Here is a 23,094-nt window from a genome sequence, read left to right as displayed (position 1 = left end):
GGAAGGTGCGCGCGGGGCTGGGTCCGGGAGTGGGAGACGTGAAGTGCAAGGTACTGTGCGATCGGCGCGCGCGGCGCTTCGGCCGCCCTCCTTGTGTTGTTTCCCCCGACAATACATCCTCTCCTGCCGTCGTCCTCGGTGCCTCTGTGTCGTCATTCCCTCCCTGTGTCTCATTCCACTTCAGTCGTCACCACTCCCCGCTGTCGCCACGGCCCTGCTCTTGTCACCCTCAGCCCCCGTGAATCACTTTCATTATTCCTTTTGCCCCCCCCCCCATTGCCACCAGATGGCGCAACCCCCGCGCCCCACCCCCATCGTCGTCTGTCGCCTGCCCCCCCCCACCCCCCCACCCCCCACCCCCGTCTTCAGGGGTCATTTCACCTCTATGAAACTGTTGCGGTCACAAGTCCCCGTATTCCTACCTCCCTTCCTTGAAGCAGAATCACGCTCCCCTGACTTAAGCCATCATCTCCCTCCCACGTCACCGGGGTTCCTTTGACGGTCGCAGCCCATGCCTCCTGCTTGCAGCGTCATAGGACCTTTCCCTGACTCTGGGTCCCCCGGTTACAGCTCCACCACTGAGATTCGCTGCATTCAGGCCGCTGCTGGCGGCCTGCAAGGTTCGCACCTTGGCCTCCTTCTTACACCTGCCCACTCTCGGCCTCCTCACCCACTTCCTCGAGTTGATGACGGGGCAGCCCGCCAGTTTATGCTTCCGAAAGGTGCAATATGACCATCTCACCTTCTCACCCCCCATCTCCTGCATCCTGCCCAGCAGCCTGGACATCCCACCTCCTCACTGAGTGGCTCCTCCCCCTGGCCAGCCAGGGTCGGCACACTTCCCATATCACCTACATCACCTGTAGGGGTGGCACATTGGCCATCATAGACCTGGCTCGTATAACTGTTTCATCCCTCTCTCTTTATGTGGCTGGATTGAGTGATGCCCACACCACCACCACCACCCCCCAAATTAAAATAAATAAATAAAGGCTATTCTAGCCAGTACCATGGAAATCCAGGTAGGGCTTTGTCCAGGGGGAAGTGGGCAGAGGAGGAGGAGCATGTGGGTCGCTTAGACCCAAACCTTGGCTTTCAGAACTGAAGGTACAAGATGTCCCGATGGAGAGCTAGGTATCTTAACCACTCACTCAGCTGGCCTTAGCAGGGCATTTGCTACCGTCTCTGTGCCACACTTAACTAGCTGCATGACCTTGGGCCTTGGGCAGGTGACGAAATGTCCCATGCCTCAGTTGAGGCATCTGCAAGAAGGACAGTAAACCACAAGTCAATCATCCACCAAGGATTCCTTAAGCACATACTAGTAGTGCCCCCAGGCTGTGGTCAGTAGACACTGGGACCCTAAGCAGGGAGCCAGACAGACAAAAGTCCCCCGCTCCGGTGAACTTGAAGTCAGAGTAAGAGGCAGGAAACAAAAGGTAAATTCATTGTGTGGTGTGTAGGAGCAGGTTGGGGGAGTCTGGGGTGGAGGTTTAAAATAGCGACGCTCTAAATAGTAAAGGCTTCTAGCTAAGGCTGGAAGGAAGGGAGATTGTGGTGCAGATATCTGGGGGGTGGCGGGGGTGGGGGGAGTGGAGAACATTCTGGGCAGAGAGAACTGCACATGCAAAGGCAGGCCTGGGAGAGGAGTGTGCTGGGACTATTTCAGGGAGGATGGAGAGAGGTGGACCAGGGGAGGTCCAAGGAGAGATGGGCCTTGGAGACGACTCTGGCTTTTAATCTGAATGAGATGGGAGCCATGGCAGGATAAGGAACAGACGGGAGCCACCAGCGGGAGCAGAACTTCTACCTGCGATGGGTTAGGAGAGCCAGAAGCTGCTCACACCTGCACTCTCATAGCCTTCCCACTCCGAGAAAGCTGTCCTGTCCAAATACCCCTGGCAGAAAAAGTGGGAGGTGGGGGGAGGCCACTGGTGGATTTTTGAAGAGGTCAAAGGCACCTCTGGGTTCAGCTGCTGTCAGGAAGGGCAGAGAAGTGACTGGGAGGCCCTTATCACTGTCTGCACATGGTACCCAAAGGCAGTGGCCTGGGTTCAAATCCCAGCTCCTCCATTTCCAGGCTGTGTCCATCTGCATCAGTTACTTAACCTGTCTGAATCTTTACTTCCGGCACCTGTAAAGTGAAGGTCTTCAATGTCTTCCTGGTCCCCTGGGCGATCTCTGTGTGCCTTGGCATTCCCCCCCCTCCCCCCAAATCCGTGCTCCTTTTAGCCTGCCTGTCCAGTCTCTTCTATCCCAAAGGAGACAGGCTCAAGACACAGCCTGCACTAATCCTGCCTCCTGACCATCAGGAGGACAACTCATCCCCCAAACGGGATTAGAACCACAGGCATGTTGTTGGTTGGTGCCATCCGGCCAGTTCAGTTCCGGCTCATAGCGGCCCTGTGTACAGAAGGAAACACTGTCCGACTTCTCCCTCGCCCTCCTCGCTACTGTCAGGGTGGATCCCATTGTTACAGCCGCTCTGTTAGCCCAACCACAGGCATGACCCCTTAGAGATTTATAACAAGTTTGGGGGTGACAGTTCAATCCGTAACCAAACCCACTGCCATCGAGTCAATTCCAACTCGCAGTGCCCCTATGGGACGGGGTGGACCTCGGGTTTCCACGACTGCCCATCCTGAGAGCAGCAGACAGCCTCATCTTTCTCCCCAGGAGCGGCTTGTGGATTAGAACCGCTGACCTTTCGGGTAGCAGCTCGATGTTGAACCCACTGCGCGACCAGGGCTCCTAGAAGAGCGGCGTGGGACTTGGCAGATAGGAGTGGCCATGAGAGGAGTGGGGGGAGGGCTTAGGCAGGGGGTGCAGACGGGGGAGGTTTTGGTGGTGAAGATGCGGTTTCAGTTGAAGGAACTGAAAGTTATTTAACTCAGCTGGATCTTAAAGGTTGGTGAGAGAGTAGGTAGCCAAAGAGGTCATTAGGGGAAGCTGACCCAGGGGAGAGGGACAGGTCAAGCTCAGATGGGAGGGGCGATTGGAGACACTGAGAGCGGAAGCCAAAAGCCCAGGCAGGGTGCTGGGGGCCTTAGAAGAGCCTCCTCAGGCCAGGTGGACGGGCTGTGGGGAGGGTTGAAGGCTTGGGGAGAGTCAGGCTTTTGTGGGGAGCTGGTGCATGAATGGAGACCTGGGAGAGACTGATGGCTGTCTGTGAAGGAGAGACCCAGGGAAGAGGTAGGCATGCTGTTTGGGGGCCTGGGGGACACCTGGGGTGGGGGGTGGGGTCTGAGAAGTTGGAAGATCTCCAGAGCTGGGATTCCAGGGAGAGGAACTTTGGGATGACCGAGAGGCACGGAAGCTCTCCCAGTGGAGGCAGGCTCGCGGGGCCTTGTCGCACACAGAAAGAACAGACCTGGGTGCGCAGGGGCTGCTTGCTGGGCTGCGCTCCAAGGTCAGCAGTCGGAAACCCCCAGCCACGCTGAGGAAGAGAGCGTGGCTGCCTGTACCCCTAAAGAGTGACCGTCTTGGAAACCCACGGGGCCAGTTCCACCCTGCCCCGTCGGGCCGCTGCGAGTCGCCATCCACCTGGTTGGATTTTGGCGTGAGGACGTATACGAGGAGCTCTGGTGGCCCAGTAGCTAAAGTGCCTGGCTGTCAACTGACCCATCAGAGGTGCGAGCCCACCAGCCGGTCCACAGGAGAAAGGTGAGACAGGCCGATTCCTACACTGCCCTGCAGGGCCCACCACGAGTCAAAATCCACTTGGGGGCAGTGGTTTGGGGCAGGAGAAGTTTGCCCTCTGCCCTGAGGGCAGCAGGGAGCCATAGAAGGTTTGGGGGTTTATTTGTTTGTTTTGAGGGGGGAAACACCTGTGCTCCACATGGGCTCCTCAGCTGGCTGCTGAATGTCTCTCGGCCTCCTGTTCCCTCTCAGATGGCCTGAGTCAACAGGGTACCCTCTCCCCCTCGTGCCCTCTCCGTCCCCACTCCCAGGCTCTCATGACATTATCTGCCCTGGGCTTAGAACCCGAGCTGGCCACCCCAAATCAAACTCACTGCCATCGAGGCAATGCTTATTCTTAGCGTCCCCCTGGGCGTATCCAGCACTGTAACCGTCTATAGGAGTAGAAAGCCCCGTCTTTCTTCTGTGGAACTGCTGGTGGTTTAGAACTACCGACCACACAGATCGCAGTCCAACACGTAACCACAACACCACCAGGGCTCCTCTCGCTGTGTATAAAACCGGCATCCTGTCCTCTGGCGAGGCGCGGACAGGAGCCTTTTCTCAACCACTTCCCAGCTCTCCTGCTTCCAACCGACGTTTTTTGAGACCTCTGGTGGCGTGGCAGTGTCAGCATTGGGCTGCCGATCACAAGGTTGATGGTTCAAACCCACTAGCCGCTCTGCAGGAATAAAAGATGAGGTTGTCTTCTCTCGTTGGAGCCCTGGTAGCATAAATGGTTACACATTGGGCTGCTAACCACAAGGTCAGTAGTTCGAAACCACCAGATAGCTCCTGGGGAGAAAGATGAGGCAGTCTATTCCAGTAAAGAGTCTCAGGGTTGGAAACCCACAGGAGGAGGTCTACCCTGCCCTATCAGGTTCCAAGAGCCGGCAGTAACTGACCAGCACTGAGTTTGATTTGGTGTCTGGTCTGTTCTCATGGATGTACCTTCCGCCCTGGAAACCCACCGGGGCGGTTCTACACAGCCCTAGCGGGTTGTTAGGAGTCCAAATCGACTCTGTGGCAGGGGATCGGTTATGGTTTTGGAGACATTGTGGGTTAAGCGTTGGCCTGCTGACTGGAAGGTGAGCCGTTCAAACCCACCAGTAGAAAGATCCACAGCTTTGGAAACCCCCAGCTGCAGTTCTCCTGAGTCCTGCAGGGGCGCTGTGGGTCAGAATCCACTCGGTGGCCGAGGCTTCTTTGTGCTGAGCCCTGGGGACAGAGGGATCAATCAGCCGTGGACTTGGTTTCTCTGGGGGACCTGTGGCAGGGTAGGAGGGGACACACGACGTGGAGGCTTGGCTGCACACGGGGCTCTACACCCCCTGCCTTCTGTGGACCGACTCACGAATCCTCGCCATCAAGCACCGAGGTTGGAATCGTCCACCTCCCCATTTTGCAGACCACAAGAGGGAAGGTCAGGGCTGGGGCCTCTTTCCCCAGCTCTGCACAGACCCGGTGAGGGCCTGTACCCACCCCACGAGCGGGCGAAAGATGAGGCCGTTTGCTCCCACAGAGATTGATCGCCGCCCTTGGGTGTCGTGGAGCTGGTTCTGACTCAGCAGCTCAGTCCAGCAGAACGAGACCCCACCTGGACCTGCACCAGTCTCGCAGTTGTTCTGGGTTTGAGCCCTTCATTGCAGCCGCCGTGTCGACGCATCTTGTCCAGAGGCTTCCTCTCCTTCGCTGCCCCTCCACTCTGCTCTGGGACTCGTCTCTCCCGAAAGCAGAGCCCCAAGCATGTCAGACGACGTCGTCCCATCCTTGGCTCTCAGGAGCACGTTCCGGCTGCGCTTTTTCCAAGACAGACTTCGTTTGTCCTTCTAGCAGCTCCTGGCTGGGGCAGTATTCTTCGCCAGCCCCATCATTCAAAAGCATCGATGCTCCGCCCTCGTCCTCATTCAGCGTCCAGCATGGTGCTGGAAACGCCGTGGCTTTAGGTCAGGTGCACCTTAGTCCTAGGAGGAACATCCTTGCTCTTCCACACCTTCCAGATTTACCCGATGCAACGATTTACAGCCTGGAGAGCCCTTGCAGGCAGTTCCACTCCGTCCTCTACCAGTTAGGATCGACTCTACTCGGCTCAACTAGATAGCATTGGGTTTACTCAGACCTGCCTGGGATTGCAACCCAGGGCGGTGGGACTCAGACCCACACGCCTAACCATCATCATCCGTAGTCACCGCCCTCCAAGTGGGTAGAGCAGGACCCCATTTTACCTCTGAGGTTGGCAGGGCTCAGAGAAATGAAGTCTCATGCCGGAGGTCCCTCAACAAGAACAGTAGCGGAGGAAGGATTTGAACCCCGGATGCTCCAACCCAGCGTACCAGCGGTGGAGGAGAAGTCACATCTCCCACCCTCGAGCGGAGTGTTCCGGAGGCTGTGAATGTGGGGTTTCCTTCCTCCTCGTCTGTGGGCTCCAGTATCACAAGGAGGTGGGCAGGGCCACCAGCTCAGGAAAGAGGGTATTCTGCGGGTTTTCCCACCCATAGCAAGGGAAACAGCTCGTGAACAACCCCTGTGGGGTCCTGGGTCCTTGAGGACGTGGGAGCTGAGGTAGAATGCCAACACCTACCAGCCCAGCTCTGCCAAGCTATACTCTCACATCTGGGGGTGGGGGCCCCCATCGCTTCTCCAGCTGAGACCACCATCTTTCTCTCGGGCCTGGGATCTTGGGGGAGAACACACTCAAAGTCGGAGCCTGGCTTAGTTCTCTAGTGAGGTTGTAACAGCAGCACAAGGGCAGGTTGCTTTAAGAGACAGACATTTATTTTCTGACCATTTAGAAGGCTAGAAGTCTGAATCCGGAGTGCCACTTCTCAGGGCAGTCTTTTTCTCTGCGTCAGCTCTGAAGGAAAGGCCCTGTGTCTTGGAGCCGCTGCTCCTGAAGCAATATCATGTGGTTTGGCGGATGTCTTCCTCCCCTCCTCTGGGTTCACTTTTTAAACCTCTTTTATAAAGCAAAAGAGATTGACTCAAAATGCCCCCCAAATCAGCTCCACTAACATATCAAAGGCGGCTCTCCATTCCCAGATGGAATTGTATCCACCACACAGAAGTTAGCATTGGCTACAGAAGTTTGTTTTTGAGGGGGGACACCCAACTCAATTCCTGTAACAGCCTGAACCTCGTGATGATGTCCTATCCGTACATCCCATGTGCGTTATTTGTAATGTCACGGAATCAGTTCTACCTCATGGGCACCTGTAGGGTGGGGCAGAACTGCCCCAGAGGATACCTGTCCAGGTTGCCGGCTTTCATGAATTCGACTGTCACATCTTTCTCCCACGGAGCAGCCGGTGGGTTTGAACCGCCAGCCAATGGGGTTAGCGGCCGGTGCTTAACCGCAGTACCCCAGAATTCCTTAATACTAAGTCAAGACAAAACAATACTCCGTGCCACTGATTTTGAGTTGCAACAACCCTGACCCTATAGAACAGAGCCGAATTGCCCTTGTGGGTTTCTGAGACTCTAAACCTTTACAAGAGGTAAAGCCTCATTTTTCTCTGGAGAAGCAGCTGGCAGATTCGTACTGCTGACCTTGCAGTTAGCAGCCCAATGTGTAACCCACGATGCCAAACAGCTCCTTCAAATGTGAGGAGGCCTACGATAACATGCAACCGTCTTGTGCTTGGTTGTGGGCCGGGACGGGGGAGGCACTTTTGCCCTGGGATGTGCCTGGACACGCGTCCCTCACACAAGGACTGTCCTATGCCCTTTCTGTGTGGTTATTACTGTAGTCTGGGACATGGTTCCCTTCCCCCTGCTCACCACAGTCCGGAGAGGCCTGCACAACCTGCCAGTCACCCCTTTGAATCATCTTCTGACCACTTCCGGGGGCCCACTCCACCCAGTCCAGCCATCCACCTCACTCAGCTCCTACCCCAGGCCCTGATTGCTTCCTCTGCTAGGAACACTCTTCCTCTAGATACCCACATAGCACCCTCTTTCCCCTCCTTGACCCCTCAATCCTTGGACGATTGCAAACCACCCCAGCTTCCCTCCTGAGCCCTCTTCCCCCTTCTTCATCCAAACCCCAAAGCCAAACTCCCTGCCCCCCAGGCCATTCCGACTGGGCCACCCGGGAGCCAGAGGAGAACTGTCAACCTCGGGGGACCAACCTGCATCCCTGATTGATTTGCAGTTAGTGGCTCCACAGGTAGCCCACGAATACTTAAATGACTGCTTTGTCTCTCTCCCTTTGTGTATGCTTTGTAGCAGGTATTCAGCGCGGCTCCCTAGAATTCCTGCAACGCCTTATGAAGCAGGTGCTAAGGCCCTGTGCCCATTTTGCTGAGGGGGAAACAGGAACGGTGGGGCATTGCCACATGTGAGGTCCAGCAGCCAGCTGCAGACTCTTAACAGGCACCTGGCTCCAGAGCCCAGCCTGCTAGTGGCATCACCAATCTCAGCTAATTTAGATGGGTTTTGGTTTTTTTTGGTTCTAAATGCCTTAAGTGGATTGTCTTCTTTAAAAACACAAACAGACAACCAGCAAAGATTAAAATGAAGTTACTGTTACGGCCCACTATACAATTTGAAAGGCCACTGAAAATGCATAAGCAGGTGTGTACCCACCCCCCCCACACACACACACACTACCCCATTAGTGCCACACACCCGTTGCCTGTGCTCTAGACCCACCCTTAGTGTGCCCCCATCCACCTTACCTCCCTATGAGACTGATTCTCATTCATCTTGGCCTCGCGACTTTTTACATCCTCTGCGGTGCAACTCCAGTTCTTGAATGAATTACGCCTCCTCCAGGCCCCTGAATGAAAAGGCGCTCCCTTCCTGCCCCACCGACCAGCCTGCGGTCAGCCACCTTGAAGGCCTCCCTCCAGCTTGGGGGACCTCTGGGCTGCCCAGTAACCCGAATCTGCTTGCTTCCCCTTTGGGGGCTGCATTTTACCCAGCCCTGGCTCTGGGTCACACCCAAGCGAATCCACACTCTCCCTCCTTAGCTCTGGCTGGTCTAAAGGGACCCTTCTGCTAGAAGTGGGCACCCCGGGGCGCCAGATTGCAGAATAACCCCCATGTGTTGCTGGGGCGGGCTTATATATGATCGCTTCTGCTCTGGACTTTATGTCGCAGTGAAGGGAGAACGTACTGCCATTGGTGTCAGTGCTGACCGAGTGGTTGGTGGGTCAAACCCATTAGCCTCTCCAAAGGAGAAAGATGAGGCTGTCTGCTCCCATAGAGACTGACAGCCACCTCATAATCCCTCTGCCCCATAGGCTCACTATGTGCCCATGAGTTTTCTTTTTAAAATCACAATAATTTGGGTCTTTTACATTTTCTTTTGAAGTTGTAAAGCTTGTGACGTGGCAACACGTGAGTCTGCTTCATAATCATTTCTTAGCCTATCCAGAGATGCTTTGCTATAGCTTATGCCTCACTGCCACTGAATCCATTCCGACAGTGGCAGAGTGGGGTAGGAGGTTGTTAACCCCAAGGTCAGCAGTTCAAAACCACCAACTGCTCCGCCAAAGAAAGATGAGGCTTTCGACATACTCACCTGCCTTCGTGTTTGGGAAACCCACAGAGGCAGTTCTACTCTGTCCTCGAGGGTCGCTATGAAGTAGCATAAAACAAGACTGTCCACCATGGATGTGGCCCTGACTCCTGGGGGCCCCACAGGTTACAGGGCAGAACTGCTCCATCGATGTGCTTCCACGCTCATCTTTCCGGAAGCCCATCTCCAGCCAGACCTTTCTTCCGTGACACTGCTGCGTGCGTTCAGGGCACTGACCTTTGGGGCTTGGGGCGGAGAGCAAACCACTGACCATCAGGGGGTCTTTAAAGTAGCTTAGGGTTCCCACTTTAAGAACAGACAGTAAACTAGCAATCCAAAGCACCCCACACACCTCGCTCTCTAGAATGTAACCAGTCACTTCTCCATATGAATCCTTTTCTGCAGGTATGTGTTGACTTCCTCTGTGTGTGGTTTTGGGGGGGGTGTTTTAGGGGGTGGTGTCTGGCTCCCTAGCTCTTTGAGAGGCATTGGGGTGGGGTGGGGTGTACAATTTATTCTTCCAGGGAGATACAGAATGGGAGGAGGAAGACCTCCAACCAGATTGAAAAAAGCATTAAAAAAAAAACTTCTTATCAAAATATCACACTGCTTTAAGAACCCCATTGCAGTGGGACACTGGGGCTCCAGCAGAATACACCCCCCCACCGCGACTGCCTCTCCCTCCCGCCCCGGCGTGGGCGGCCGGGTCTCCGCCTGCCTTTGTCGCTTCACCCCTGCATCTTAGTCAATCTCACGCTCCATCTGCGCTGACAACCCTTTCAAGTGTTTTCTGTCATGTGTGTCCTTTGGGTTGGGAGGTGCGCGTCCGTGATGCCAACATTCACAAGGTCGGGGTTGGAAACGTGGGGGCGGCCCCTTTTGTCTGGGTCTCTGGCCTCTCGGGGTCCCGCACGATGCCCGGGCGTGGGCTGCAGCGAAGCTCGCCCCGACCCTAGTGCACCGCGAGCCTGGGCGGGCGGGGGCTGCGCGATCCGGGGCGCCCTCCTGCTTGCGGGGAGCCGGGCGCCGGCGGGGGCGGCTCGCAGTGCGCAGAATCCCCGCTGCAGTGGGCGGAGCCTCAGGCCCCGCCCCGCCCCGCCCCGCGCCGCCCGGCTCAGCCTGTCGGGCAGAAGCTGGGGCCCCGCCGAGCCTGCAGCTGCCGCCGGTCGCGTAAGGCCGAGGCCCCTGGCCCCTCTGGGATGGGGGGTGGGTGGGCCGTGGGCTGGGGGTCGTGGCTGGAGACCCCCCTGCACTCGGGCTTCTGGCCTGAGCTGTCCGGGCGGCACCTGAAGAGGAGGGCAGCCGAGCCACCTGGAAAATGCCCGCGGGGCGATCCCAGAATTGGGGCATGCCCGGCAGAAGGACCCCATCCAGACCTGTCTTTCGGGGACCGTCTGGAAGCGAGCTCAGAAGAGGGTTAATCGGGGGCAGGCTGGGCTATTGAGGGACCGAGTAGGCACGAGACTGGGGGGGCAGGAGAGCCCCGACACAGGGCTGGGGATAAGCCTCGAGCAGCTGGACCTTGGAAGCGTTCAAAAGCCCTGCTGACCAGCTTCCTCCTTCTGGGGTGGCGGGCGTGCTGCCAGGGGCCCCCGTGACGGCAGGCGTGGAGACCCAGTGCACCCCGAGAGCCCCTACACTGACCTGCCCCCCTGTGGTGCTCCCCCAAAGGCCGGAACGCCCTCCCCAGCCCCGGTGCCCCACTTGGAGACCCTGACACACCCACCTCCCCGCCTCGGCCCTGCGGACCCCCACCCAGCTGTCTAGCATGATGAAGCCAAAGCTCCTGTACCAGGAGGTAGGCGGAGGGGAGCCAGGGCGACGGGCGGGGGCTGGGCACCGTGGAGGGTGGGGGCCCCTCCCCCTAGTCGACCTGCCACCCCACGTTCCCCCAGCTGAAGGTGCCTGCTGAGGAGCCGGCTGGCGAGCTGCCGACTAATGAGATCGAAGCCTGGAAGGCTGCGGAGAAGGTACGAGGCCCGCCATCCCTCGTGGGGGGCTGGTCCCGCCCCCAAGGCCGGCTAACCCCCTTCTCCTGCCCACAGAAAGCCCGCTGGGTCCTGCTGGTCCTCATCCTGGCCGTCGTGGGCTTCGGTGCCCTGATGACTCAGCTGTTTCTATGGGAATACGGAGACTTGCATCTCTTCGGGCCCAACCAGCGCCCCGCTCCCTGCTACGACCCCTGCGAGTGAGTGGGGGGAGGGCCAGCTGTCGAGGGGGAGGGGCCTGCCCGCAGACGCCAGCACTGACACACACACACACACACCAGGGCCTGCACAAAGCCACACCCCTCACGTGGGCACAGTGCCGGGCAGGAGACCCAAGAGTTCACAGTCCCAAGTTCTTCCTACCAAAAGGCCCACCCCCTATGAGCTGTTCCCATGGCAGCCCCAGGGAGGACTTCCATCCGTATTGTTAGGCAGACACAGACACATAGCAATCTTGAAAATCTTTTATCTATGTCTGTGGACAGTTACACACACAATCTTCCATCCGTATCTGTGGACAGACACAAAATCTCCCACCCACATCTGCAAACAGACACAATCTCTTACCAGCATCTGTGGATACACATGTACACAATTTTTTGTCCATTATCTATGGACAAACGGACACACACATACAATCTCCCATTCACATCTGCAAAGACACAGGCACACGTACATTCTCCTTCCACATCTGTGGCCACACACAAACACGTACACACACCATCTCCCCGCACATCTGCGGACCCATGCACCAGGGTCTCCCAGCCACATCTGTAAGGAGCCTGGTGCGTCAGCAGAGTATGCACTGGGCTGCTCACCGCAAGGTCAGCAGTTGGAACCCACCAGATACTCCGCAGGAGAAAGGTGAAGTTTGCAGCTCTTGTCATGATTCCCAACCCTAGAAGCTCCCAGGGCAGATCCACTCTGCCCTGTAGGTCGATAGGAGTCAGAATTGACTCAGTGGCAGTGAGACCTCCAGCGGTGGACAGACAGGCACTCTTGCCCAGACATCATGCCTACCATCTTCCATCCGAGTCTGTGGACCCTCCCTCATCTAAACACACGCTGCTCTGCAGGCACATACATGCACCCAGTCGCTCTTCTCGCCCCTGGGCCCATTATGCACGTGCACCCCTGTCTCCAGGGCCGTGCTGGTGGAGAGCATTCCTGAGGGCCTGGACTTCCCCAACGCCTCTGTGGGCAACCCCTCCACCAGCCAGGCCTGGCTGGGCCTGCTCGCCGGGGCCCACAGCAGCCTGGACATCGCCTCCTTCTACTGGACCCTCACCAACAATGACACCCACACCCAGGAGCCCTCTGCCCAGCAGGTACGTACGGGGCAGCCTGGGCCCTGGCTTGGGGGATGGGGGTAGGGGTGTGTGTGTGTGTGTGTGCGCGCGCTACAGCCCAGGAGACAAATGGGCTGGCTGGACACTGGCGCCTGGCACAGCTGTCCTCACGTGGCCCCCTGGCCCTGGGTGCGTTTGTCACGGCCCTCCGAACGCAGGTCTCTGAATGTCAGGGTGCAGGTTTGGTTACGGGGGATTAGCTTGGCAGCGGTTGTGCGCCCACATGCAACCCTGATCCAGCCCCACAGAGAAACACAGCTCCCTCCTTCTCAGCGGTGTGACCTTGACCTTACCTCCTGGCCTTCACTTTCCTTATCCATCAAATGGAGCTGATCTCTGGCACCCGCCCCTTAGGCCTGTGATAAGGAGGAGATGGATTCACCAGTGTGAATGGTAACCCTGGGTCAGCCCTTCCTAAGCTCCATCCCCTCCGGGAGCCTTAAGTTCCCAGCCACTCCTTGTTTCAGTAACGTGTGGGAGCCAGCCCACATCCAGATGGGTCCGCAGGGATGGTTGTGTCATTGAAGGATAGAGATTACGAAGCAGACAGCTTTTGGGGTGCTCACCTCCTCCATGACATCAGGAACCGGGTCCGAGTGGCAGAGAGAATGCATTCTCTCACCAACTTATATAGTCTTGGGGCATGCAAGCCTCCCCAGCCACAGACACCTACTTTCTTAACAGGGGTGGGGTGGGCAGTATCTTAACCCTTAACAGATCCCTGAGCTCCCTGGGGGAGTAACCTAACACCAATGCTGGGGGCAGGTAAGGGGGCGTGACTGTCACTTAACTAGCCATGTGCCTGTAAGAGGCATCATGAAGTCAGCACTCTGATGGGAGGATCCAGTGGAGATGCTTTTTAATTATGAGAATGTGACTGGGACTCATCTCCAACGCCTAAGTGGGAAGGCCTCCCTCCACCCAGAGCCCTGCGCGCCCCCCCCACGCCCCAGGCTGCCTCAATCATGAGAATAAAGACTGTCCGCAAACACTCCCTTCCTGGTCCTCAGTTTCCCACCACCGTCAAGTGTCAAACATTTGAAAAAGGACCGCTTGGGGGACAGCTCCTCCCTCACTCTGCTGCCTGTCCCTGTGAACAGCAGCGCTTCCACCTTACTGTCGTTTCCCAAAGTTCAAAACCGGTGGACTCCCACAACAGAGGGGCCAGCAGTAACCACTGAGCCTGTGTCCTCACCGGCAGGGGGTGTGGTTTATCATCCAGCCTGCCCCAGTGGGCTGTGATGGGAGGGGGCTTAGGACAGGCCTGGCCCGTGGCAGATCGGTGTCTGAACATTGTCACCTGTCACTGTTGGTGATCAGAGTCCTTATGCCTCACCCCATACCTTCCCAGCCTCCAGCCGGGGCTCTGGCCCCACATCCCACCAAGCGGAGTCCCGGGAGGTTCCCAGGAGATGCAGGAACAGCAGGGAGGCTCTGGGTGTGGACACAGCTGAGATGTGTAAACCAGAGCCTAAGGGGCTTCAAAACGCTCACAGGAAAATGGAAGGAAAGGGGGACGGGATTTGTCCACAAACATTCTGATGCTCCCTCATCTAGAAGGGGCTTCCACAACCAAACACCACCACCGAGTTCGTTGCAAGTCATGGTGGTCCTGTAGGACAGGGCAGAGCTGCCCCCTGTGAATTTCTGAGACAGTGACTCTGGACAGGAGCAGAAAGCCCTGTCTTTCTCCCGCGGGGCAGCTGGTGGTTTCAAACTGCTGACCTTGGGGCTGGCAGCACAATGCGTAACTGCTATGCCACCAGGGTAGAAGGGGCCTTAGGGATCTGCAAAGCTGACCTCAGGTGCACTGGCTCAGTGTACCATCTGGTAACATCTGCTCGCCTTCGGAGGGGTCTCGAAGTTCAAGTTCAGGGCAAGTCCAGGAGGAGGCCATATGGAGCTGGGTGCTGGCCAGGTCCTACAGAAGCTTTCCTTCCCCCACCCCCCAGGGTGAGGAGGTCCTGCGGCAGCTGCAGACCCTGGCACCCCGAGGTGTGAAGGTCCGTATCGCCGTGAGCAAGCCCAACGGGCCCCAGCCACAGGCCAACCTACAGACTCTGTTGCAGAGCGGTGAGCTGGGGGCGCCCTGGGGCTGGGCTTGGCCGGTGCCGGGCCTCTCAGGCCTCTGACCACCACGCTCATGACCTCTGTCGGTTGCAGGCGCCCAGGTCCGCATGGTGGACATGCAGAAGCTGACCCACGGCGTTCTACACACCAAGTTCTGGGTGATAGACCAGACCCATTTCTACCTTGGCAGCGCCAACATGGACTGGCGCTCCCTGACCCAGGTCAGCTTGTGATCTGCCCACTGGCTCTTCCGGCCTGCTCTCTGCCCCCCAAGGCATCCAGTCTCTCACTGTTTCCTCCTTAGTCCCCAGCTCCTGTCTACCCAGTCTCTTTCCTATCTCCTACCCCCAGTCTCTTTCCTATCACCTAAACATCTCTAAATCCATCCCTCTACTGCCCTCCCCCACTCAGGAAGCAGGGGGTCCCTCTCAGAGCCCTCTGGCAGCTGCTACCCTTCCCCAGCCACTCAAGGCCCCACCCACACATTTGACCTTTATTATGCATTCCTGGTGCCTGCACAAGGTCAGCTGCATCCTGGTGATGTCCTGAACATGGCGGTGACTTCCCGAACTCCTGGAACTTCCGGGCCCATGGGAGACAAGGCTGTCACCACACAGGACACCTTCAGAGTGTCAGGCCCGGGGTGGGAGAGGCCCAGGCAGATAGGTTGGGGCTGGGATTAGGGAGGCACAGGAGGGGGTGCATGCATCGGAGTTGGGCTGAGTAGAGGGAGGCATGGGTGGGGGGCTCTGGGCTAGGCTGTGAGGCACAGGCAGAGAATTGAAGACAAGGTCAGGTAAACATAGAAGGCTTGGGAAGCACAGAAGGGGCATCTGACTCCTCCTGGAGTAACAGGGAGTGGTTCTAATCTGATACCTGTTGGATGAAGGAACAGCTTAATGGAGGGTGTAGAATTAGAAAAAAACAACATTCATCCACTTGCTCAACAAACATGGGAGGCTTTGAAAAAGTTCATGGACAAATGGGATTGAAAGATAATGGATTTCCCCCATGAATTCATTGCAATCCTTTCGTATTTCCTAGGCTGAACCAAGCCACTAATCTCACCAGCTGAGGGGAGATACTGAAGGGTCCTTTGTGACTAAGATAGCCCGCATGCCTGACCTCCTGACCTCTGCCCAGTGGGCACAGGGTTGTCACCAGAGTGAGGAGGACGGCTGGTGCAGCCTGGGCAGGCATGGAGTGGGTGGCAGGGGGTTCCTAATGGAATTCCCTGTGTGCAAGCTACACACTCCTTGCTCGGTGACATTGGTTACCATGTTTAGCACACGTCAGCTTTCTCGTTTCCACCCTGTTCTGCTTCCGTTGCTGACCCAGCCTGTCTTCCCCTTCTTGTCTTCTCTTTGCTTCTGGGTAAGTGCTGACTGCTGGGTCTCACCGCGTGACTTGTTTAAGGGAGCCTCATGAGTGATCCTGATTCTTCTGCAAGGCACTGTATGCACCTGCAGAAATAGCTCCAAGTTCAAGTTCAAAGGGCATCTTAGAGCAAGAGTCTCTAGGGTCCCTCTCGTCGGTGGTCCGATAGGTCTGGACGTTTTCAAGTCCATCTCTTTCCTCTTGTATTTTCCTCTAGGCAGCAAGGAGACGCCCTGCAGCCCCTTTAAGCTCTTGCTCGGAGATCCCAGACAGCTGTTCAGCTCATTTCTCCCACGTCGTGCCTTCTAGCAAACGTGCAGGCATAGTTCAGACAAGCCATTTGCCACTGCATGTGAAGCATCACCCTCCCTCCATTGTCTAATCGAGTCCATCCTTTTAAAGGCTCACCAGGAGCACGTAGAACCTCCGAGCTTCTAGCAGCGTTCTGTAGCTCCTGCCTTCATACGCTCGCAGGCAGTAGACACCTTCTCTACGATTCTCACTTCCTTCTGAGCCCTCCCCAGAACTGTGGTTGGTATGCACAGGTCTACCCACGGTCTGTTCCAGGCACCCTAGGCTTTTACTGTTAAAATCCCACTGCCGGCAAGTGGACCTGACTCTGCGACCCTGTAGAATCAGGGAACACTGCCCTGTAGGGTTACGAAGGCCATCATCTTGACAGAACCATGGTCGCCTCCTCCTTCTCCCGTGCAGCATCTTGTAGGTTCAAACTGCCAACCTTTTAGTTAGCAGCCAAGTACTTGACACCGAGCCACCAGGCCCCCTTCAAACTCCTCCAGTGTCTACTGGGTACCCACTTCCAAAACTGCGAGAGCAGCACCCCACTCCCAGTACCAAGTTCTTAGTTCTGTCGCGTTGCCACAGCAGGTGACCTGACCCAGCAGAGATGCGTTTTCTCGCGGATTAGGAAGCTAGACGGCTGAGTTCAGGGCACCAGCTCCATGGTAAGACTGTCTCTCTCTCTTTCAGCTCTAGCAGAAGGTCCCTGTCCTGGGATCCTCTGGTGCTGGATGATCCTGTGTCCCTCTGTCCCTTGGCATCTCTCATTCCTCACACTGGCTTCTTTCCCTTGCTGGATTAACCTCCTTTACATCTCAAAGGAGATGAACTCCAGGCACACCCTACATTAATCACGCCTCATTAACTTAACAGAGGACACCTTCATGATGAGATTAGAGCCACAGGCCTGGAGGTTCAGCTTTTTGACATACTTTTTGAGGGGGAAACAATTCAATCTGTAGCTGGGGAGAGTGAGGGATGTTGGAAGACTGAGGCAGAACAAGGTTGGGGGACTAAGGGACAGAGCAGTGGGGAGCCAAGAGTTTGAGCAGAAGGAGACAGAGGAGCCGAGAAGCAGGGAGACAGTGCAGGGACCTAAGCTACCATATTAGACAGTGTGAGTGTTGACCATTCCCGTCATGGCAGAGAGCTCGATTGAGCAGTACCCGCTGCTGCCCACACAGATACAGAGCACTCTAGACATGGAACTGCGGTTGAGAAGACTGCCGCTCTTGGAGTGGGCAGCCTGGATACCCCCCGGGCCCCACCAGACCTCACCCTGCATGGAAGGTTGAAAATGTAGCTGAAAACCCAAATCCAGGAGCAACTTGGACTGAGTTGCAGAGAGATCAGGGGATGGGGGTGCCTCTTGTCATCGGTGGGCCACCAGGCCACTACACCCTGGCTGGGCTCTGCCCTCCGCAGGTCAAGGAGCTGGGAGTGGTCATGTACAACTGCAGCTGCCTGGCTCGAGACCTGACCAAGATCTTCGAGGCCTACTGGTTCCTGGGCCAGGCAGGCAGCTCCATCCCGTCCACCTGGCCAAGGGCCTATGACACACGCTACAACCAAGAGACACCAATGGAGATCTGCCTCAATGGGACCCCTGCCCTGGCCTACCTGGCGGTGAGTCTGGGGAGGGGGCGTGGCCACCCTCCATTCATTGCTCATGGCCTCATTTGGCCTGAGTGACCTGGGCGGGTGGCGGGGTGGGGGCAGAACCCTGACCGCTAACTGTCACCCCCTAGTCCTGTGTTTGATCAGGGCTCTGGACAATGAATGCCCCAGCCTCCTTGGGTTGCGGTTTCAACTAGAAAGCAGGTCTCTCGTGGTCACAACTTTCTGGGCTTGCTGCATGGGGTCAGCTAGGTTCATGGCCATCCGTGGAGTCACTGGTCTGGCTCAGCGCCGCCCAGCATGACAGACTCTCAGTTCAAGCACTGGATTTCATTTGCATGCTAGAAGATGGAAGCATTCAGTTCTTCACACCGACCCCTTGGGGTAATCAACCAGTTGAGCTCCAAAGGACAGCGATCATCCAAGGTCAAGGTTCAGAAGGGCTAGGGACAGAGGAAAGGAAACAGGAAATAGGCAGGGAAGAGGATAAAAACCAGTTCCTCATCGATTTACATCAGCCACTTTTCATGTGACTCAGTGCAGCACACTGCCATCGATGTAGAAAGTGCCCCACTGTCGATGGCGGCAGAGACCGAGGAGGGTAGATGGGGAAGTACCGGTGGGAGCTGGGAATATTTTCAAAGTTGTGGTGGGCAGCTTGGGTACCTCTTGGTCCCCAGGACGCTGGACCTCATCCTGGGTGGAAGGCTGATAGAATAAATAAGAGCCCAGATAGAGAGTTTGCATTCTAGCGCTGCCGTGCGTCAGCTGTGACTGACGTGGGCCAGGTGACTTCCGTTGGCCTCTGGGGAGCCCCATAGAGTATCAGCGGCATAGTGGTTCTGCGTGGGGCTGCTAACTGCAAGGTCAGCAGTTCGAAACACCCCCAGCTGCTCTTTGGGAGAATGATGGGACTTGCTTCTCCCGAAAAGAGTAACAGGCTCAGAAACCCACAGGGAGAATTCTACCCTGTCCTAGAGGGTCATTATGAGTCGGCATCAGCCCCATGGCAGTGGGTTTTGAGAAACTTCCCCACCCAACTACAGAACAATAACTATATACATATATACAGTCAACTCCACCCAGTCCAGTCCAGTGCATGGTGACCCACGCGTGTCCAAGGTGAACTCTTCTCATAGGTTTCTCAATGGCTGGGTTTCAGAGGTCGATCACCAGGCCTTTCTTCTGCCATATCTCCGAGTAGATTCAAACTCTCAGCCTTTTGGTTAGCTCCCGGTCACACTAACCCCAGACAGGGCTTGTTAAATGCATTGTGAAAATAACCCACAGTGGCCAATACGTGCCTAGCTGCCCTTTTGCCTTTTGGTAAAATAAGGTTAACATCATAACTAGGTTAGGTAATGTAATAACCGGGATCATTGAGCACCCACCTGGGTGCGCTGTACAAGGTAACCTGTTCACTTAACAGCCCTGGTCGGTAGAGCTGTGGTGGTAATCATTTACACCTAAGGAGACAGATACAGAGGATCCATGATCCAGCTAAGCAGGTGGCAGAGATGGGAGCAGTACCTGAGCCACACTTGCTGACTGGGTTTCTTCCCAACCTCTCCCATGGCCCAAAGTCACACTCCATCCCCCTGGGCGGGAATGGGAGAGGCAGCAGAGAAGAGAGCAAGCCCAAATTTCCCGACGGCATTCCCTGAAAGTAGACGTGTGAAGAATGGAGGTTCATGTATCAGGTAGTTGTTGCATTACAGTAAATCGACCCGGGACGTGCTGGCTTAGGACAAAAGTGACGTCCTTTGCTCCCGGTTCTGTGGGTCAACCATTTGGGCTAGGTTCAGCAGGGCGGTTCTTCAGCTCCCACTTGGGTCAGTCATGTGGTTGTAGGCCTCTGTCCACAGCAGGCGGCTGTTTGCATGTGAGGGGCAGGCAGTGCTTACTGTGGTCGTTCGTGTTCTGAAGTCGGGTGGGGGAACTGCCTGGCTCGTCTGACAGGGCCTCACTCACGAGCCCAGGACTGGGGCTGGCTGCTGGCGGAGCCGCACATCTCCAGCAGGCTCGCGCTGGCTATTTCATGTGACAGCTGAGTGCCAACAACGCCTACGCCAATGCACATGTTTTTCAAGCCTCTGCTTGTAGCACACCCACTTGCTGACACCCATTGGCCAGAGCTAGTCCCATGGCCAGGCCCAGCATCCTGGTGGAAGGCCCCCAGCACCAAAGTGTGAGAGCATGGGGAAGCATGACTCACCAGGGACTGCACTAGAGTAATCCCAGCACCACAGGGAAGAGCCCAAGACCACTTCCTTGTCAGAGTTTCTGTTTCCTCCTCTGAGAAGAGGGACCGGCAGCAATGTCCCTTTAGGGACGGAGGGACCTGGAGAAGGGGCTTGGCACTGATGGGCACCTGAGGCATGCCCAGTGAAGGGGACGGGCTTTGAGCCATTGGGGAAGCAAAGTAAAGCCAGATTTGAGTGTGCCTTAGTGAATCACCCAATTAACACCCAAGAAGGAGTGTGGTGAGGCCCAATAATTTGCATTTCAAACAAGTTCCCAGGTCAGGCTACTGCTGCGGCTGCTGGACTCGGGCCATGTGTCGGGAACCTGCTTAGTCAGGCCTCAGCGACTGGAACCTGCCAGCCCGGGTTTCATCCCGGCTCCCTTCACCGGCTTGTGACCTGAGGCTTACCTCACTGAAACCTTCCTTGTCTTGGGCCATCGGCCACATGCGGTAGCTGTCCCTCCCCTTCATGGGGCCTGACGATGCGATGCTGAGATCCCGGGGACCCAGCTCCAGACGGGGGCCGTCCCAATCCGGGACCCCGGGGGTAGGTAGCGTCCTTGTCAGGGCACGTGCCTTGACCGCACCCCCTTGCCCCCAGAGTGCGCCCCCCCCACTTTGTCCAAGTGGCCGCACCTCAGACCTGAAGGCTCTACTCAACGTGGTGGACAGTGCCCGGAGTTTCATCTACATCGCGGTCATGAACTACCTGCCCACCATGGAGTTCTCCCGCCCACGCAGGTGCGGGGGCGGGCCTTGGGGCGGAGAGGGAGGGAGAGGAGGAATGAGGCTCAGGAAGCAGGGGAGGCGAAGGGACAGGTGGAGGGGAGGCCCAGGAAGAGGCCAAGGAGGCCAGGGGTGGAGCTGGATCCGGGGTGGAGGTCCTGGGCGATTGATGGCTTCGTGGGGCATTCAGAGGAGAGGCTGCTATTTTGGGAGCTGGGGGGTTTCCAGAACTGGCGGAAAGCAGGAGCCTCGTGCCTGGAGGACAAGATGGGCCAAGAGTATGGGGGTTGGGGAATTTCCCATCGGGATAGAGAGAAGGGCTGGGGGCTAGGGAGGAGGAGGCGGAGGGTGGCTTTGGGAGACTGCAGGACATGTAGGGCAGTGAGCAAGACAGAGGGAGGGGCAAGATGATGAAGATGGAAGTGGTGTGGGTGGAAGGTAGGATTGAAGGCTCTGGAAGCTGGGAACTGGAGATGGCGGGGGTCGGGGGGGGGGGCCTTGGGGACTCTCAGAAGCTGAGCAGGGCCCAACCTCAGCTGAGAGGGTGAAGGGGGCACTGTGGACAAAGCCACCCCCACTCCACCCACCCCATCCGCCGCTCCAGGTTCTGGCCGGCCATCGACGATGGACTGAGGCGGGCCTCCTACGAGCATGGTGTCAAGGTCCGCCTGCTGGTCAGCTGCTGGGGCCACTCGGATCCGTCCATGCGGGCGTTCCTGCTCTCCCTGGCCGCCCTGCGGGACAACCACACCCACTCCGACATCCAAGTGGTAAGCACCACCCTCAGCCCCTGCGGGGGCAGCATCAAACACTGCTGGCAGGGACCCAGCAAGCCTGATTGCTTGGTCGCCAAGGGGCAGAGGGAATTGGAGAGTTGACTGCCCTCAAGTCGGGGCTGATTCACAGCGACCCTGTGGGACAGGGTAGCACTGCCCCTGTGAGTTCCCGGGAGAGAACACAAAGCCTCGACTTTCTCCCTCAGAGCAGCTGGTGGTTTCGAACTGCTGACCTGGTGGTTGGCAATCCAGCACGTTACCACTATGTCACCAGAGGGCTGTGGGCAGTGACCCGACCGAGGTGCCCAAAGAACTCACCTGCCCGAGCCTGAGAAGGTGTGAGGTGCAGGGCCTGCGGCAAACAGGAGCCGCTGCTAAGGGCGAGGGGTCCCCGCTGTCAGCCAGTGGCTCCCGGGGACCCTCCGCCAGGCTGTCCTATGGGCCAGCAGCCAAGTCCCCCACTACCTTGACTCTGGGGCGTCTCCCGAGCCACCCAGGGGCTCACACTCCTTCCCTTCCACCCACCCCAGAAACTCTTTGTGGTCCCAGCGAATCAGACCCAGGCCCGCATCCCGTATGCCCGGGTCAACCACAACAAGTACATGGTGACTGAACGTGCCGCCTACATCGGTGAGTGACCCTCGGACTGGCCAGGGCAGAGGGGGACAGAGCGAGGGCTCTGGACGCTCCGCCTGGGTGCCCCCATGGGCCCTGACCTTGCCCCATCCCCTGCCCCATAGGAACTTCCAACTGGTCCGGAAGCTACTTCCTAGATACGGCCGGAACCTCGCTGCTGGTGACCCAGAACGGACGGGGGTGCCTCCGGAGCCAGCTGGAGGCTGTGTTCATGCGGGACTGGGACTCCCCTTACAGCCATGACCTGGACACGTCTGCCGATGGTGTGGGCAACGCCTGCCGCCTGCTCTGAGGCCTGGGCCGGTGGACAAGCTGAAGCTATCATGGCCTTTGTGGACCCAAGTCCCTGTCCCCATGCCCCCGCTTCTGTCTGCCCCTTTGTGGCCCCTGCAGGCTCCCCCCTGCTGCCCCACCTCTACCTCCGCTCCTGCTGGCCGACGCTGTGGCCCTGGGACCCAGCAGAGCTCGGGGAGGGATCAGACCCCAAAGAAGTGGGGATGCATGCTGGGCCCAGCCCCTGGCCCACCCCCTTTCCAGGGCGAGGACGGTCCCTGGTTATAATATTAAATAACTTGTCTGTACAGCGGGGCCTGAGTGTGTGGTGGTGACCGGCAGGGGCCAGGGGAGACAGCTGAGTGTGCCTTGGATGTGGCCGGGTGGGCTGACCCATGCTGGGCCCTAAACACACAGCCCATATGGCCCGGCATGTGCTAATCCTTCAACATTTGATCCACACAGCCTGCCATGAGCCTGTCGTGTGCGAAGACCTCCACACCTGTCCCACATGCGTGTGCTCAACCTTCAGCATCTA

At 57.3% G+C, this 23,094-nt stretch overlaps 1 protein-coding gene across 2 annotated transcripts; it reads left to right on the top strand.

Moving 5' to 3' along the window:
* Nucleotides 1–31: 31 nt before the first annotated feature.
* PLD3 (phospholipase D family member 3) lies at nucleotides 32–22,864 on the top strand. Of its 2 annotated transcripts, none has more exons than XM_075536785.1 (12): nucleotides 32–50; nucleotides 10,871–10,997; nucleotides 11,095–11,169; nucleotides 11,245–11,387; nucleotides 12,332–12,515; nucleotides 14,489–14,609; nucleotides 14,700–14,827; nucleotides 17,709–17,909; nucleotides 20,747–20,886; nucleotides 21,476–21,641; nucleotides 22,178–22,277; nucleotides 22,388–22,864. In XM_075536785.1, exons 2-12 carry the CDS (start codon nucleotides 10,968–10,970, stop codon nucleotides 22,573–22,575), a joined length of 1,476 nt encoding a protein of 491 aa, XP_075392900.1. In that variant the 5' UTR covers nucleotides 32–50; nucleotides 10,871–10,967; the 3' UTR covers nucleotides 22,576–22,864. The 2 variants fall into 2 exon arrangements, with proteins under 2 accessions (XP_075392900.1, XP_075392899.1); XM_075536784.1 differs by lacking the exon at nucleotides 32–50 and adding an exon at nucleotides 10,266–10,369.
* The last annotated feature ends 230 nt before the right edge of the window (nucleotides 22,865–23,094 follow it).

This window comes from Tenrec ecaudatus, chromosome 18, assembly GCF_050624435.1.
Source record: "Tenrec ecaudatus isolate mTenEca1 chromosome 18, mTenEca1.hap1, whole genome shotgun sequence".
Classification (NCBI taxonomy): domain Eukaryota; kingdom Metazoa; phylum Chordata; class Mammalia; order Afrosoricida; family Tenrecidae; genus Tenrec; species Tenrec ecaudatus.
Note: the sequence above shows the minus strand (reverse complement) of the source record. Positions and strands in the feature narration are given on the sequence as shown.

Coding starts and splice junctions, on each gene's coding strand:
- PLD3 (XM_075536785.1), top strand. CDS start 10,968: ATGATGAAGCCAAAGCTCCTGTACCAGGAG. Junction 17,910..20,746: donor CTGCCCTGGCCTACCTGGCG/GTGAGTCTGGGG, acceptor CCTTGCCCCCAG/AGTGCGCCCCCCCCACTTTG. Junction 20,887..21,475: donor GAGTTCTCCCGCCCACGCAG/GTGCGGGGGCGG, acceptor CCGCCGCTCCAG/GTTCTGGCCGGCCATCGACG.